The sequence below is a fragment of the Lathyrus oleraceus genome, chromosome 6, assembly GCF_024323335.1.
Source record: "Lathyrus oleraceus cultivar Zhongwan6 chromosome 6, CAAS_Psat_ZW6_1.0, whole genome shotgun sequence".
NCBI lineage: Eukaryota > Viridiplantae > Streptophyta > Magnoliopsida > Fabales > Fabaceae > Lathyrus > Lathyrus oleraceus.
The window spans coordinates 305,458,919-305,473,329 of record NC_066584.1 but is presented as its reverse complement, the minus strand read 5'-3'; the positions used below and the strand labels follow the sequence as shown (position 1 = coordinate 305,473,329).

At 39.5% G+C, this 14,411-nt stretch overlaps 1 protein-coding gene and 2 pseudogenes across 1 annotated transcript; 2 read left to right on the top strand and 1 right to left on the bottom strand.

Annotated features, from left to right (window-relative positions):
• The window catches only part of LOC127095350 (pumilio homolog 3-like), a 73,360-nt pseudogene extending 66,166 nt beyond the window's left edge, over positions 1 to 7,194 (bottom strand).
• A 1,095-nt stretch (positions 7,195 to 8,289) lies between these two features.
• LOC127096791 (pumilio homolog 1) lies at positions 8,290 to 8,773 on the top strand. Its single transcript, XM_051035334.1, has one exon. It carries the CDS (start codon positions 8,305 to 8,307, stop codon positions 8,677 to 8,679), a length of 375 nt encoding a protein of 124 aa, XP_050891291.1. The 5' UTR covers positions 8,290 to 8,304; the 3' UTR covers positions 8,680 to 8,773.
• Positions 8,774 to 8,776: 3 nt separating this feature from the next.
• LOC127095349 (pumilio homolog 1-like) lies at positions 8,777 to 11,969 on the top strand (annotated as a pseudogene).
• The last annotated feature ends 2,442 nt before the right edge of the window (positions 11,970 to 14,411 follow it).

The following is a 14,411-nucleotide window of genomic DNA, read 5'->3' as shown; positions in this document are numbered from 1 at the left end:
TTAACTACAACCATGTTTTAGCTCGCCGTCAGCTTGGGTTCCCCTTAAAGGATAAACCTAACAAAATTATGTTGGAAGGTGTGTTCTTTCAAGAGGGTAAAGATCCCCAGAACTTGAAGGGCAGGATGGTCCGCGCCTGGTGCAAGGTCCATAGGAAGGGAAGGAAGGAGCTTGGTCCAAAGAATTATATTGCTTTGGAACCCTACACCGCTTGGGTGAGGAAGAGAGCTCTTGAGTACCGTATGTCATATGATTATCCTAGACCTACCTCTATGGTTATGGTTGGGCCTTCAACCCTCCCTAACCAAGGAGTAGAGGAGTTAAGAGATGAAGACCGGTCGCGTGCTTGGGTTCGTGAGCGAGAAGAACTACTTCAGTAGCTCAGAGATAAAGAAGCAGTGATAGAATTTCTAGAGCATCAGGTTATTGATGAGCCTGATGATGTGGTTACTTCTCTTCTTCCTCAGTCATCCAGGTTTTGGAAGAGGAAGTATGATCGGCTCGCTAAGGAGAAGGCCGATATGGAAGCAGCTTATGAGAGAGAGGTGAAGAGGCTTCGTGCAACTTATCATCCGAGCTCGAGAGCTTTGGACGATTGTTTCTAAGGCTTCATAGGATGTTTATTCTCCTTTCCTCTTGTATTGTATTTGGTTACCAAAACTATACTACATTGGTGTAAAAAAATTTCCAAATATTATTGCTATGAGTATTCCATATATGTCTTAAAAGATTAATATTTCCAAATATTTGCAAATAAATATCTAAAGTTCCTCTAATTAAAAACAAATCATATGCACAAACATTGCATGCATCATATGCATAAGCAGGTTTTGTTCTGAGTCCTTCATCAGTGGTTTAACTCTTTGCTCTTCATTTATTTTGAAGACAAGCTGATGCACCCGTATAACACAAGGGCCAATCATCCAAGGATCATAGAGCACTTAGAACAAGAGAACCGAGATTTGAAGGAAGAGATTGTTAGGCTGACTTCCATGATGGAGTTAGTGCTGGCTGCCCAGAGTCAAGCTTCGCCCACTCCTGCAACTCCTCCCCAAAGGACTGTCATATCTGAGGTTGCAACTTCTACTGTGCCTGCTGCAACAGCCCATTTTGCTCCTTCTATGCCAGCCGGGTTCCCGTGGGGAATGCCTGCCAACTTTGTGCCCGAGGGTTTTGCTCCAACTCTCGCTTCTCTGCCGGCATCTAGCCCGGTCCTTTCTGTGCCACCTCCCGTTGTGCATACCTTACCATGAGTTAAAAACACCATCTATCATCCTGAGCCATCTGAGGGCCCATACGTTTATGAGAAGATGGAAGAGATTAATGACCAATTCCTTAAGTTGCACAAGGAACTGAAGACTCTGAGGGGTAAGGACCTCTTTGGTAAAAGTGCTGCTGAGTTGTGCCTTGTGCCCAACGTGAAGATCCCTATTAAATTCAAAGTACCTGACTTTGAGAAATATAAGGGAAATACTTGCCCGCTCAGTCATCTTGTGATGTATGCGCGCAAGATGTCAACTCAGACAGATAATGATCAACTGCTTATCCACTACTTCCAGGATAGCTTATCAGGTGTCGCGCTCCGGTGGTACATGGGTCTGGAGAGTGTGAACATCCGTTCTTTCAATGATCTTGGCGAAGCTTTCGTCAAACAATATAAGTATAATGTGGATATGTCTCCTGATAGGGACCAGTTGAGGGCAATATCCCAGAAAGAGAAAGAGGCTTTCAAAGAGTATGCCCAGAGATGGCGTGAATTGACAGCTCAGATAGTGCCACCACTACAACAAACAAGACCTTAGACAGCGCTTTTTTTAGCCTTAGACAGCGCTTTAAAGCGCTGTCTAAACCTCCGCTGCTAAAGGTTTAGACAGCGCTTTTTTAAATCTTAAAAGCGCTGTCTAAGCCCCCCCCCCTTAGACAGCGCTTTGGCCAAAAGCGCTTTATAAGACCCTCTTATTTTAAATTTTTTAGGTATAGCTTAGACAGCGCTTTTGAAAAGCGCTGTCTAAGCCCCACCCCCTTAGACAGCGCTTTGGCCAAAAGCGCTTTCTAAGACCCTCCTATTTTAATTTTTTTAGGTATACCTTAGACAGCGCTTTTCAAAAAGCGCTGTCTAAGCCCCCCCTTAGACAGCGCTTTTGCCTAAAGTGCTTTCTAATCCCCCCCTTAGACAGCGCTTTTTACAAAAGCGCTGTCTAAGGTATACGAAATTTTTTGAAGCTTTTGTTTTAAACCACATTTTTTCCAGGTTTATAAACCAGAATTTCTACCTGTTTTCAACCAGATTTTGACAGACAATTATCACATTTTATATATGCCATTTTGGCCTTTTTTCTACCAATTTTTGGCTAACAAATATATATATATATATACCAATTCAAACCAATTTTGCCTTAAATGTATCAAAATATATACAAATTTATGTACACATTTACAAGTCATAACATATACTACAAATGTACACATTAATTACACAAATTTATGAACAAACATCGAGCTTTATCATGAATTGACACCACTCCTCTTTGATTTCGTCCACTTGATCCTTTGTATAAAATGCACACTTGAATTCATCAAAGTACTACATAATAATATAACATATTTTGAATTAATTCCAACTATTTAATTATATGAGATATGTGTAAATATAAAAATAACTCATAAGTTAGAAATACATACATCGGTGGGAATCTTTAATCGGCCCAATGCAAGAGTATCTCGCATAAACCTCAACATGAAATACCCGCAATCTATTTGATTACGTTGTTGAGGACACTACATATGAAAAAAAAATATGGATTATAAATCCTAAGTTTTATCAAGTGTCATCACTAATATAATAAAAAAAGTGGTAATTAAAAATATACCGCCACTTTAATCCATGTAATGGAGTTGGCGCCCCTCCTTGAGGTTTGGATATCTCGTTGGGCCCGAAAAGCTTGTAGGACGCTAATAAAATAAAAATGAAGCAATTAGAACAATTCACATAAACTAAGAAAAATTTTGAACATTCTCACTTACGTGTCAATTAGGACCTTCATATCCGGGTATGTTGTCCAATCATTTCCTAACGAGTCAAGATAATACACAATTTCTCGGATAGGATTGATTGCGAGCAACAACCAATGTCCACTGTAATGATTAGGCAAATGTTAGATGGTAACTTGGAAAATAATTATAATAGATGAATTTAGAATGAAATGCTAACCCGGTATTAAACGGTATAAAAAAACACCTGTGATGAGTTGCTGGTCATCACAGGTTTCCAACACTTTTTGCACGACATAGTTTGCAAACTGATCCTTCATCATAACCTAAAATCCACCAAAAATACAATTAAAATATAAGTCGGAAAGTGGTTTTAGTTAAGACTAGGAAATAGGGGCTCCATGTCATGCACAACAAACCTGTAGAGGCTCGTTGTCATCGGTGGAACCTATCATCTCGTTCACAATGGCTTGACGCTCAGCGGCCGTCCCAAAACATAGACACTTTTCTATCACATTAGAAGCAAACTTCTGCTGGCTCATCTGTACTATCTGTCCAGTTAACTCCTTTATTATCGCAGAACGTTCCTCCGGCTTGCCATGCTCCAGCACATGCTGAAAATGTTAAACAAATCAAACACGGGAAAATGAGTCGAATCTCTCCTTCAGGCACACATTCAATACACTTCTGGATGACATGGTTTCCGTTCTGATCACGCACGCAACGCATAATTTGACCGTCCAGCTCCGTAACCATTTTTGTCTGTTGATCTAAATGAACCACTTCAATAGCCTAGCCAATGCAGAAAAAAGAGATTAATAACTGTAAATATAATGGATCAAAATATCAGAATCTCACACAAAATGAACAATAACATAATCAAATGAAACCACCCAATTTTTTTTTCACTTTAATACTTCAGATGTCGAACACTTTAGGAACCATGTCAAAATGAGAAGAAAAACATAAAATAAACGAATCGGTTTGCTCCAAAATAAAATAAAATACCTGGCGACTCGTACCCAATAAGACAAAAAGGAAGTACTTGGTCTTTATTTCAACAACTCATCAAAGTGAATTGTCTCATTCACAAGAGAGAAACATTCTAGTAACAGTTTGCGGAATATTGGGATGATGCGACGAATCATATTAATTAACCTTAGTAACATGGATCACCAAACCTAAACTTTTTGGCAGATCACAGAAAGACCAAGATACCAAAGGTAGCAAATTACAGATGATTTACAATACAAATAAATGCTCAAAAAGCACACTGTCATCATTAATACTAAAAATTAATAATTAATAAATCTAAACATTGTTGTCAAGATCAAGATCCCACCAATAGAGTTAAGATTGTAACAAGTATTGTTATTCCTACCAAAAGTGCAACACAATTATAGAATATTGTAAATCGTAAATAATAGGGTATACAGTAAGATATATTGTGGTAAAAATCATAAGGAAGATAAATTGATGACAAGACAGACCTTTTGGATAACGCGACAGCCATACATTTGAAGACTTAGTGTCAGCACATGACCAGTAAGTTGGTCAGCCAGTTCTCTGATTTGTTCTGATGATCCATGCTCGAAAAACTAAACATGAATCAGAATACGTTGGCACACATAGAGCAAGTATGGAAGTTTTAAAGTCAAAAGAGCAGAACTACCTTTTGAATCACATAATTACCGAAGACATCGGTCATTAGTGTTAGTGCATTCGGCATTATTTCATGGAAAACCATGGTTTTCTCGTCAACCGAAGCAGTCTCAAGTTTCTGTTGGATAAAACGGCTTCCATACTGATCGGCACTGTAAAAGAATATAAAGAAAAAAAGAGTAAGATAAAATGTTCAAAGTCGAGAAGAGAAACATAGTATTATGACCAACATTAAGCACCTGAACTCAACAACATGACCAGAAATTTCTGAAAGTTCGAAACATTTGGTCTTGTTGCTTTTGAATTCATCGAGCAAGGAAGGTGGAAAGTTATCGTCCAAATTACTAACAGCGTCCGAATGCCAAGCTCCCGTTAAACCACCGCCAGCCACATTCCTCATCCCAGACAAACGCGCATTTCGCTCACCTTGGCTCATAGGACTACCTTGTCCATACATGGAGTTTGGGAAGGAAGAACCTGCAAGAGGATTTCCGGGATACGACATGCCGAGACCATACGATGGATTTCCATAAGAATTATGGTTCATGCTAGTTGACTTACCTAAGTAAGGGGAAGAAAAGTGTGCTTTTTGCTGAGCAATTAATGACTCGATATAAGCTTTTTGGAGGCTAAGTAAATCCGGTACGTTGTTATTTCTTGCAGATTCATTAAGAGCTCCAATCTGTGCAGCAGTAACTTCGCTTGATCTCAGATATTGAAGATACAAAGGATCAAACATGGGAAGCTGATGAGGGCTACCTGCAGTGAGATTTCCCAACCTGCTTGCATTCCGTAACTCCGATGCAGCCAACAAAGGTCCTAAATTTGCGCCTCTTCCCAAGCCCCTCGAGTCCATGGCATTCATTCCTAATGCAGACGGTGGTGCGGCATGTTCAAAGAAATGTGGCAAATTTCCATTCCCAAGACATGCTCTTTGTAAGGAATGAGCTTATGGTCTCTAGTATCCCAATCTCCTTTGACTTGGCTGATGACCAAGGCTGAGTCCCCATAAACTTCCAGGATTTTGATTCTACGATCGATAGCAGCTTCAATACCAAAGATACAAGCCTCATATTCGGCCATATTGTTTGTACATTCAAAATATAATTGGGCGGTGAAGGGGAGGTGGAAATTAGTTGGAGAAGTGATTACTGCCCCAATGCCATTGCCATGAGCGTTAGAAGCTCCATCAAAAACCATGGTCCATCGGAATCCAGGCTCGGGTCCTTCCTCGGGACCGGGGATGTTGCAATCCCTAATCAACATGATATCCTCGTCGGGGAATTCGAAACGCATAGACTGATAGTCCTCCAAGGGTTGTTGTGCAAGATAATCAGACAATACACTCCCTTTGATGGCCTTTTGAGTGACATGTTGGATATCGTACTCGGTCAGAGCCATTTGCCATCGGGCTACTCTACCAGTTAGAGTCGGCTTCTCGAAGATGTGTTTGACAGGATCCATCTTAGAGATCAACAATGTTGTATGAGTGAGCATGTATTGTCTTAAACGTTTGGCAGCCCATGCTAGTGCGCAACAAGTCTTTTCAAGCATCGAATACCTACTCTCGCAATCAGTGAACTTCTTGCTCAAATAGTATATTGCATGCTCTTTTCTACCAGTCTCGTCATGTTGGCCGAGGACACAACCCATTGATCCTTCAAGAACGGTGAGATACATGATTAATGGTCTACCAGGTACAGGAGGCATCAACACATGAGGCTCTTGCAAATATTCCTTTATTTTCTCAAATGCGCCTTGGTAGTCATTGTTCCAAATGATGGCTTGATCCTTTCGAAGAAGTTTGAAGATTGGATCACAAGTGGTAGTGAGGTGAGATATGAACCTAGCAATGTAATTCAATATACATAGGAATCCTCGGACCTCCTTCTCGGTTTTGGGTGCAGGCATAGCTTGTATGGTCTTTACTTTCTCGGGATCTACTTCGATGCCACGCTGACTGACGATAAAACCTAACAATTTGCCGGATCTTACCCCAAATGTGCATTTGTTGGGATTAAGCCTCAATTTGAACTTCCTCAGCCTCTCGAACAGCTTTTCTAGATTGAAAAGGTGTTCTTCTTCGGTTTGAGACTTGGCTGTCATGTCGTCGACGTAGACCTCAATCTCTTTATGAATCATATCGTGAAAGAGAGTGACCATGGCTCGTTGGTATGTGGCGCCAGCGTTCTTCAATCCAAAAGGCATCACCTTGTAGCAGAAGGTGCCCCATGGTGTTATGAAAGTGGTTTTCTCCATATCTTCTTGAGCCATGCGGATCTGGTTATAACCGGAGAAACCATCCATAAAAGAGAAAACAGAGAACTGGGCAATATTATCTACTAGCACGTCAATGTGTGGCAGTGGAAAGTCATCTTTGGGACTTGCTCTATTTAGATTTCTGTAATCTATGCACATTCTTACTTTGCCATCCTTCTTAGGTACAGGCACAATGTTAGCTATCCATTGAGGATAATTGGAGACTGCTAGGAAGTCGGCGTTGAGCTGCTTTTGTACCTCCTCCTTGATTTTCATAGCCATGTCGAGACGGGTCCTTCGTAGTTTTTGCTTTACTGGAGGGCATTCTTCTTTAAGGGGTAGATGATGGACCATAATGTCAGTATCGAGGCCGGGCATATCTTGGTATGACCATGCAAACACATCTTTGTATTCCTTCAAGAGCTCAATCAATTTTGTCTTCACCTCGTCTTGTAGAGCGGAGCCAACTCAGACTTCTTTCGCTTCCTCATCTGTCCCAAGGTTAATCACTTCCACTGATTCTTCGTGCGGTTGAATGACTTTTTCCTCTTGCTTGAGCAGCCTTGCCAATTCTTCTGGGAGTTCGGCCTCTTCCTCACACTCTTCATCAGCTTGATTAATCGGGTTGTCAAAGCTGTATGAGACTGTAGCAGAATTGTCATTGGTGGTTGTCGAGGATGATCTGCATGATTTAAGGTTCACGCTTTTATTGGTATGAAAGAAAGGATGATTTGAAAAGATTTTTTTTAAAAGAAACACTATGCCAAAAAGGTTTTTTAACAGCGCATCTTAGACAGCGCTTTTAAAAGAAAGCGCTGTCTAAGGTTAAAATAAAAAATAAAATACGAAAAATGTTCTAAAAAAATAATGAAAGCGCTGTCTAAGGGGGGGTCTTAGACAGCGCTTTTAGAAAGCGTTGTCTAAGACCCCCCCTTAGACAGCGCTTTTAGAAAGCGCTTTTAAATATAGACCTTAGTCAGCGCTTTTGAGAAAGCGCTGTTTAAAGTCTTTCAATTAAAAAAAAAAATAAAACCAAAAGCGTTGTCTAAGGTGGGGGTTTAGAAAGCGCTTTTGGAAAGCGCTGTCTAAGGCATATCTTAGAAAGCGCTTTCCACAAAAGCGCTGTCTAAGGTCTAATTAAAATTAAATTTCAGACTTCTATTTTCGACCCATTAACTTAATCGAAACACCCATCTAACAAAAACACTTTTTTTTCAGCTTAAGTTCTTAATTCTCTGCTGGGTCGTAAAAAAAATCGAACTTTGATTTTTAAAGGTGTTATTTTTATTTGGTTCTTCGTTCAAAGATTGTGTCTTTATTGAAGTTTAACGTGTTTTTTCATCTGGGTTGTGTTTTTTTTGTTGAGTGAAGTTTTTTTCTCGTGTTTATCTAATGGTAATTGATAATCACCAGAAGACGATGTCTGATGTTGCGATGAGATCGCTGATTAGGGTTTACGCCAATTATTATTACATGAATGCGAATCTGAATCCGAGGTTTCCTCCGCCGTTAGTGTCGAAAGAAGATTGGCGGTTTTCGCAACGGCGGATGAATGGTGAAGGAAGGAGGTTGAATGGTGAAGGAGGTGAGAATGTGAATGGAGAAAGATCTGTTTTTTCTATGCAGGCTGGAGGGGTTAATGGGAAGATGGATGGTGCTGAATGGGGCGGCGACGATGGCTTGATTGGTTTGCCGGCGCTAGGGCTTGGAAGTAGGCAGAGGAGCATTGCTGATATATTTCCGGTGAGGGATTATGCAATTTTTTAATACTGTTTGTATTTGGATTTTTGTTGTTTTTGTTGTTATGTTGGTGTGAGATTGAGACCTTTTAGCTAAAGTTATTATTGGATTTGTCGCAAGGAGAATGCGTGACGTGAAACAGGTAGAGGTAGAGGAAGACCTTGAAAACTATAAGAAAAGTTATTATGAAAGTTCTCGAGATTAACAATGGAGTTTCGATTCTTTTTGTTTGAAATTTTTTGTCCGGATTGTTACTTTGTAACTGAAGAATGTTATTATATTTATATAATGATCATGAGCTAAAAGTTTTGATTATTTGCTGAATTATATTCTAAAATATTGTTTATTTTGTATTGTCTTTCGGTTAAGTTTTGTTGTTTCTAACATTTTCTTCATGTTTTTCAAAGCAGGATGAAAAGAATGGTGCATCATCTGCCTCCAAGCAAGTCTCAGTGAATCAGATTACACTCGTAATAATGCTAATCAGTACCAATACTTAAACAAGTCTGATTCGCTACCTTATCTTCGCCATTCTCCAAACAATCCCTATTTGAAAGCGAGTAAAAGCAGCGTCGGTTTTGGACTAGAGGTGAATGATTCTACGTATAATGCAAGAGGACCTTCTACACCAACTGTTACTGGAAGAGGTAATTCATTGCCTGCTCATTATCAGCATGTTGATGATACGCATTTCTCGCACGCCAACTATAACATGGGCGGGTTTGCTGTTAATCCTTCATCATCACCGATGATGGCAAGCCAGCTTGGGAATGGAAATTTGCCACATTTCTTTGAACATGCCGCACCACCGTCTGCATTAGGAATGAATGCCATGGACTCGAGGGGCTTGGGAAGAGGCGCAAATTTAGGACCTTTGTTGGCTGCATCGGAGTTACGGAATGCAAGCAGGTTGGGAAATCTCACTGCAGGTAGCCCTCATCAGCTTCCCATGTTTGATCCTTTGTATCTTCAATATCTGAGATCAAGCGAAGTTACTGCTGCACAGATTGGAGCTCTTAATGAATCTGCAAGAAATAACAACGTACCGGATTTACTTAGCCTCCAAAAAGCTTATATCGAGTCATTAATTGCTCAGCAAAAAGCACACTTTTCTTCCCCTTACTTAGGTAAGTCAACTAGCATGAACCATAATTCTTATGGAAATCCATCGTATGGTCTCGGCATGTCGTATCCCGGAAATCCTCTTGCAGGTTCTTCCTTCCCAAACTCCATGTATGGACAAGGTAGTCCTATGAGCCAAGGTGAGCGAAATGCGCGTTTGTCTGGGATGAGGAATGTGGCTGGCGGTGGTTTAACGGGAGCTTGGCATTCGGACGCTGTTAGTAATTTGGACGATAACTTTCCACCTTCCTTGCTCGATGAATTCAAAAGCAACAAGACCAAATGTTTCGAACTTTCAGAAATTTCTGGTCATGTTGTTGAGTTCAGGTGCTTAATGTTGGTCATAATACTATGTTTCTCTTCTCGACTTTGAACATTTTATCTTACTCTTTTTTTCTTTATATTCTTTTACAGTGCCGATCAGTATGGAAGCCGTTTTATCCAACAGAAACTTGAGACTGCTTCGGTTGACGAGAAAACCATGGTTTTCCATGAAATAATGCCGAATGCACTAACACTAATGACCGATGTCTTCGGTAATTATGTGATTCAAAAGGTAGTTCTGCTCTTTTGACTTTAAAACTTCCATACTTGCTCTATGTGTGCCAACGTATTCTGATTCATGTTTAGTTTTTCGAGCATGGATCATCAGAACAAATCAGAGAACTGGCTGACCAACTTACTGGTCATGTGCTGACACTAAGTCTTCAAATGTATGGCTGTCGCGTTATCCAAAAGGTCTGTCTTGTCATCAATTTATCTTCCTTATGATTTTTACCACAATATATCTTACTGTATACCCTATTATTTACGATTTACAATATTCTATAATTGTGTTGCACTTTTGGTAGGAATAACAATACTTGTTACAATCTTAACTCTATTGGTGGGATCTTGATCTTGACAACAATGTTTAGATTTATTAATTATTAATTTTTAGTATTAATGATGACAGTGTGCTTTTTGAGCATTTATTTGTATTGTAAATCATCTGTAATTTGCTACCTTTGGTATCTTGGTCTTTCTGTGATCTGCCAAAAAGTTTAGGTTTGGTGATCCATGTTACTAAGGTTAATTAATATGATTCGTCGCATCATCCCAATATTCCGCAAACTGTTACTAGAATGTTTCTCTCTTGTGAATGAGACAATTCACTTTGATGAGTTGTTGAAATAAAGACCAAGTACTTCCTTTTTGTCTTATTGGGTACGAGTCGCCAGGTATTTTATTTTATTTTGGAGCAAACCGATTCGTTTATTTTATGTTTTTCTTCTCATTTTGACATGGTTCCTAAAGTGTTCGACATCTGAAGTATTAAAGTGAAAAAAAAATTTGGGTGGTTTCATTTGATTATGTTATTGTTCATTTTGTGTGAGATTCTGATATTTTAATCCATTATATTTACAGTTATTAATCTCTTTTTTCTGCATTGGCTAGGCTATTGAAGTGGTTCATTTAGATCAACAGACAAAAATGGTTACGGAGCTGGACGGTCAAATTATGCGTTGCGTGCGTGATCAGAACGGAAACCATGTCATCCAGAAGTGTATTGAATGTGTGCCTGAAGGAGAGATTCGACTCATTTTCCCGTGTTTGATTTGTTTAACATTTTCAGCATGTGCTGGAGCATGGCAAGCCGGAGGAACGTTCTGCGATAATAAAGGAGTTAACTGGACAGATAGTACAGATGAGCCAGCAGAAGTTTGCTTCTAATGTGATAGAAAAGTGTCTATGTTTTGGGACGGCCGCTGAGCGTCAAGCCATTGTGAACGAGATGATAGGTTCCACCGATGACAACGAGCCTCTACAGGTTTGTTGTGCATGACATGGAGCCCCTATTTCCTAGTCTTAACTAAAACCACTTTCCGACTTATATTTTAATTGTATTTTTGGTGGTTTTTAGGTTATGATGAAGGATCAGTTTGCAAACTATGTCGTGCAAAAAGTGTTGGAAACCTGTGATGACCAGCAACTCATCACAGGTTGTTTTTTATACCGTTTAATACCGGGTTAGCATTTCATTCTAAATTCATCTATTATAATTATTTTCCAAGTTACCATCTAACATTTGCCTAATCATTACAGTGGACATTGGTTGTTGCTCGCAATCAATCCTATCCGAGAAATTGTGTATTATCTTGACTCGTTAGGAAATGATTGGACAACATACCCGGATATGAAGGTCCTAATTGACACGTAAGTGAGAATGTTCAAAATTTTTCTTAGTTTATGTGAATTGTTCTAATTGCTTCATTTTTATTTTATTAGCGTCCTACAAGCTTTTCGGGCCCAACGAGATATCCAAACCTCAAGGAGGGGCGCCAACTCCATTACATGGATTAAAGTGGCGGTATATTTTTAATTACCACTTTTTTTATTATATTAGTGATGACACTTGATAAAACTTAGGATTTATAATCCATATTTTTTTTTTCATATGTAGTGTCCTCAACAACGTAATCAAATAGATTGCGGGTATTTCATGTTGAGGTTTATGCGAGATACTCTTGCATTGGGCCGATTAAAGATTCCCACCGATGTATGTATTTCTAACTTATGAGTTATTTTTATATTTACACATATCTCATATAATTAAATAGTTGGAATTAATTCAAAATATGTTATATTATTATGTAGTACTTTGATGAATTCAAGTGTGCATTTTATACAAAGGATCAAGTGGACGAAATCAAAGAGGAGTGGTGTCAATTCATGATAAAGCTCGATGTTTGTTCATAAATTTGTGTAATTAATGTGTACATTTGTAGTATATGTTATGACTTGTAAATGTGTACATAAATTTGTATATATTTTGATACATTTAAGGCAAAATTGGTTTGAATTGGTATATATATATATTTGTTAGCCAAAAATTGGTAGAAAAAAGGCCAAAATGGCATATATAAAATGTGATAATTGTCTGTCAAAATCTGGTTGAAAACAGGTAGAAATTCTGGTTTATAAACCTGGAAAAAATGTGGTTTAAAACAAAAGCTTCAAAAATTTTCGTATACCTTAGACAGCGCTTTTGTAAAAAGCGCTGTCTAAGGGGGGGATTAGAAAGCGCTTTAGGCAAAAGCGCTGTCTAAGGGGGGGCTTAGACAGCGCTTTTTGAAAAGCGCTGTCTAAGGTATACCTAAAAAAATTAAAATAGGAGGGTCTTAGAAAGCGCTTTTGGCCAAAGCGCTGTCTAAGGGGGTGGGGCTTAGACAGCGCTTTTCTAAAGCGCTGTCTAAGGTATACCTAAAAAATTTAAAATAAGAGGGTCTTATAAAGCGCTTTTGACCAAAGCGCTGTCTAAGGGGGGGGGGGGGCTTAGACAGCGCTTTTAAGATTTAAAAAAACGCTGTCTAAACCTTTAGCAGCGGAGGTTTAGACAGTGCTTTAAAGCGCTGTCTAAGGCTAAAAAAAGCGCTGTCTAAGGTCTTGTTTGTTGTAGTGAAAAATGCCACAAAAAAAGTGAAATAAATTAAATGAAAGGCAGGGATCTCAAAATTGACTGCGAACATGAATCCTTTTTCATTAATGATTAATAAGGAAATTTGATGAGGCCCTACAAATGATTCCCCCATGCCTTGGGCTTGACATGGGTTCTTTTGATAAAAAGGAAGGAAAACAACATTGGGAATTACATTTTGATCAAGGTCACTTTAGGTATTTCAAACTCGGTCCATTTGGTAACACCGTTTCCATCAGTCTTTGTGAAGATCAAGCCATCATCATCATCTTCTTCTTCTTCTTCTTCCACGGCACAAATACGATTGTCATCCAGGTAACCAGCACTTGAGAAGTTGTCGGACAGCGGGAGCACTGATCTCCTTGTAGATATCGGCGCGGGCTTCTTCAAATTCTGGGAGTTGTATCCCAAACCGGTGCGGTCCTTGTTGGCAGGGAGTTCAAGCAATCTTCCCCATCCTTGGGGGTGTCCATCCTTTATGATTGTCAGGGCGTCTTTAAGAGATGCCATGGGAGATTCGGCATATTTTGATTCACCCCTTGCTGGGCAAACCATTTCAACATTGATAACTTCAAATGATTGGAATGGGACTTCCCTTATCTCCCCTTCTCCCTCAACGTATCTGAAAGATGCGAGGTGCCTTACCACAATGTCCTCCTCACCCTCGACAACAACTAGCTTATCATCAGCTAAGAATTTCAATTTTTGGTGGAGCGTTGAAGTGACTGCACCAGCTGAATGGATCCAAGGCCTTCCAAGCAGACAACTGTAGGCTGGATAGATATCCATTATGAAGAAAGTGATAAGGAAAATATTGGGACCAATCTTCATAGGCAAATTCACCTCACCGATTACAGTCCTTCTAGTCCCATCAAATGCTCTTACTATAAGCTCACTCGGCTTCATTACGAGTCCTTAAATAGTTAGTTTAGCAAAGGAGCTCTTAGGCATGACATTGAGGGAAGACCCAGTGTCTACCAAAACTCTTGATAGGACTGTGTCCACACACTCAATGGAAATATGGAGAGCCTTGTTATGATTCCTCCCCTCGGCGGGAAGCTCTTCATCACTGAAACCTAAGCTTAAGCTAGTAGCGATATTGTTAACTACTCCTTCAAACTGACAAACAGATATCTCTTGTGGTACGTGAGTTGTCCTCAGAAACTTTACCAAAGCCTCC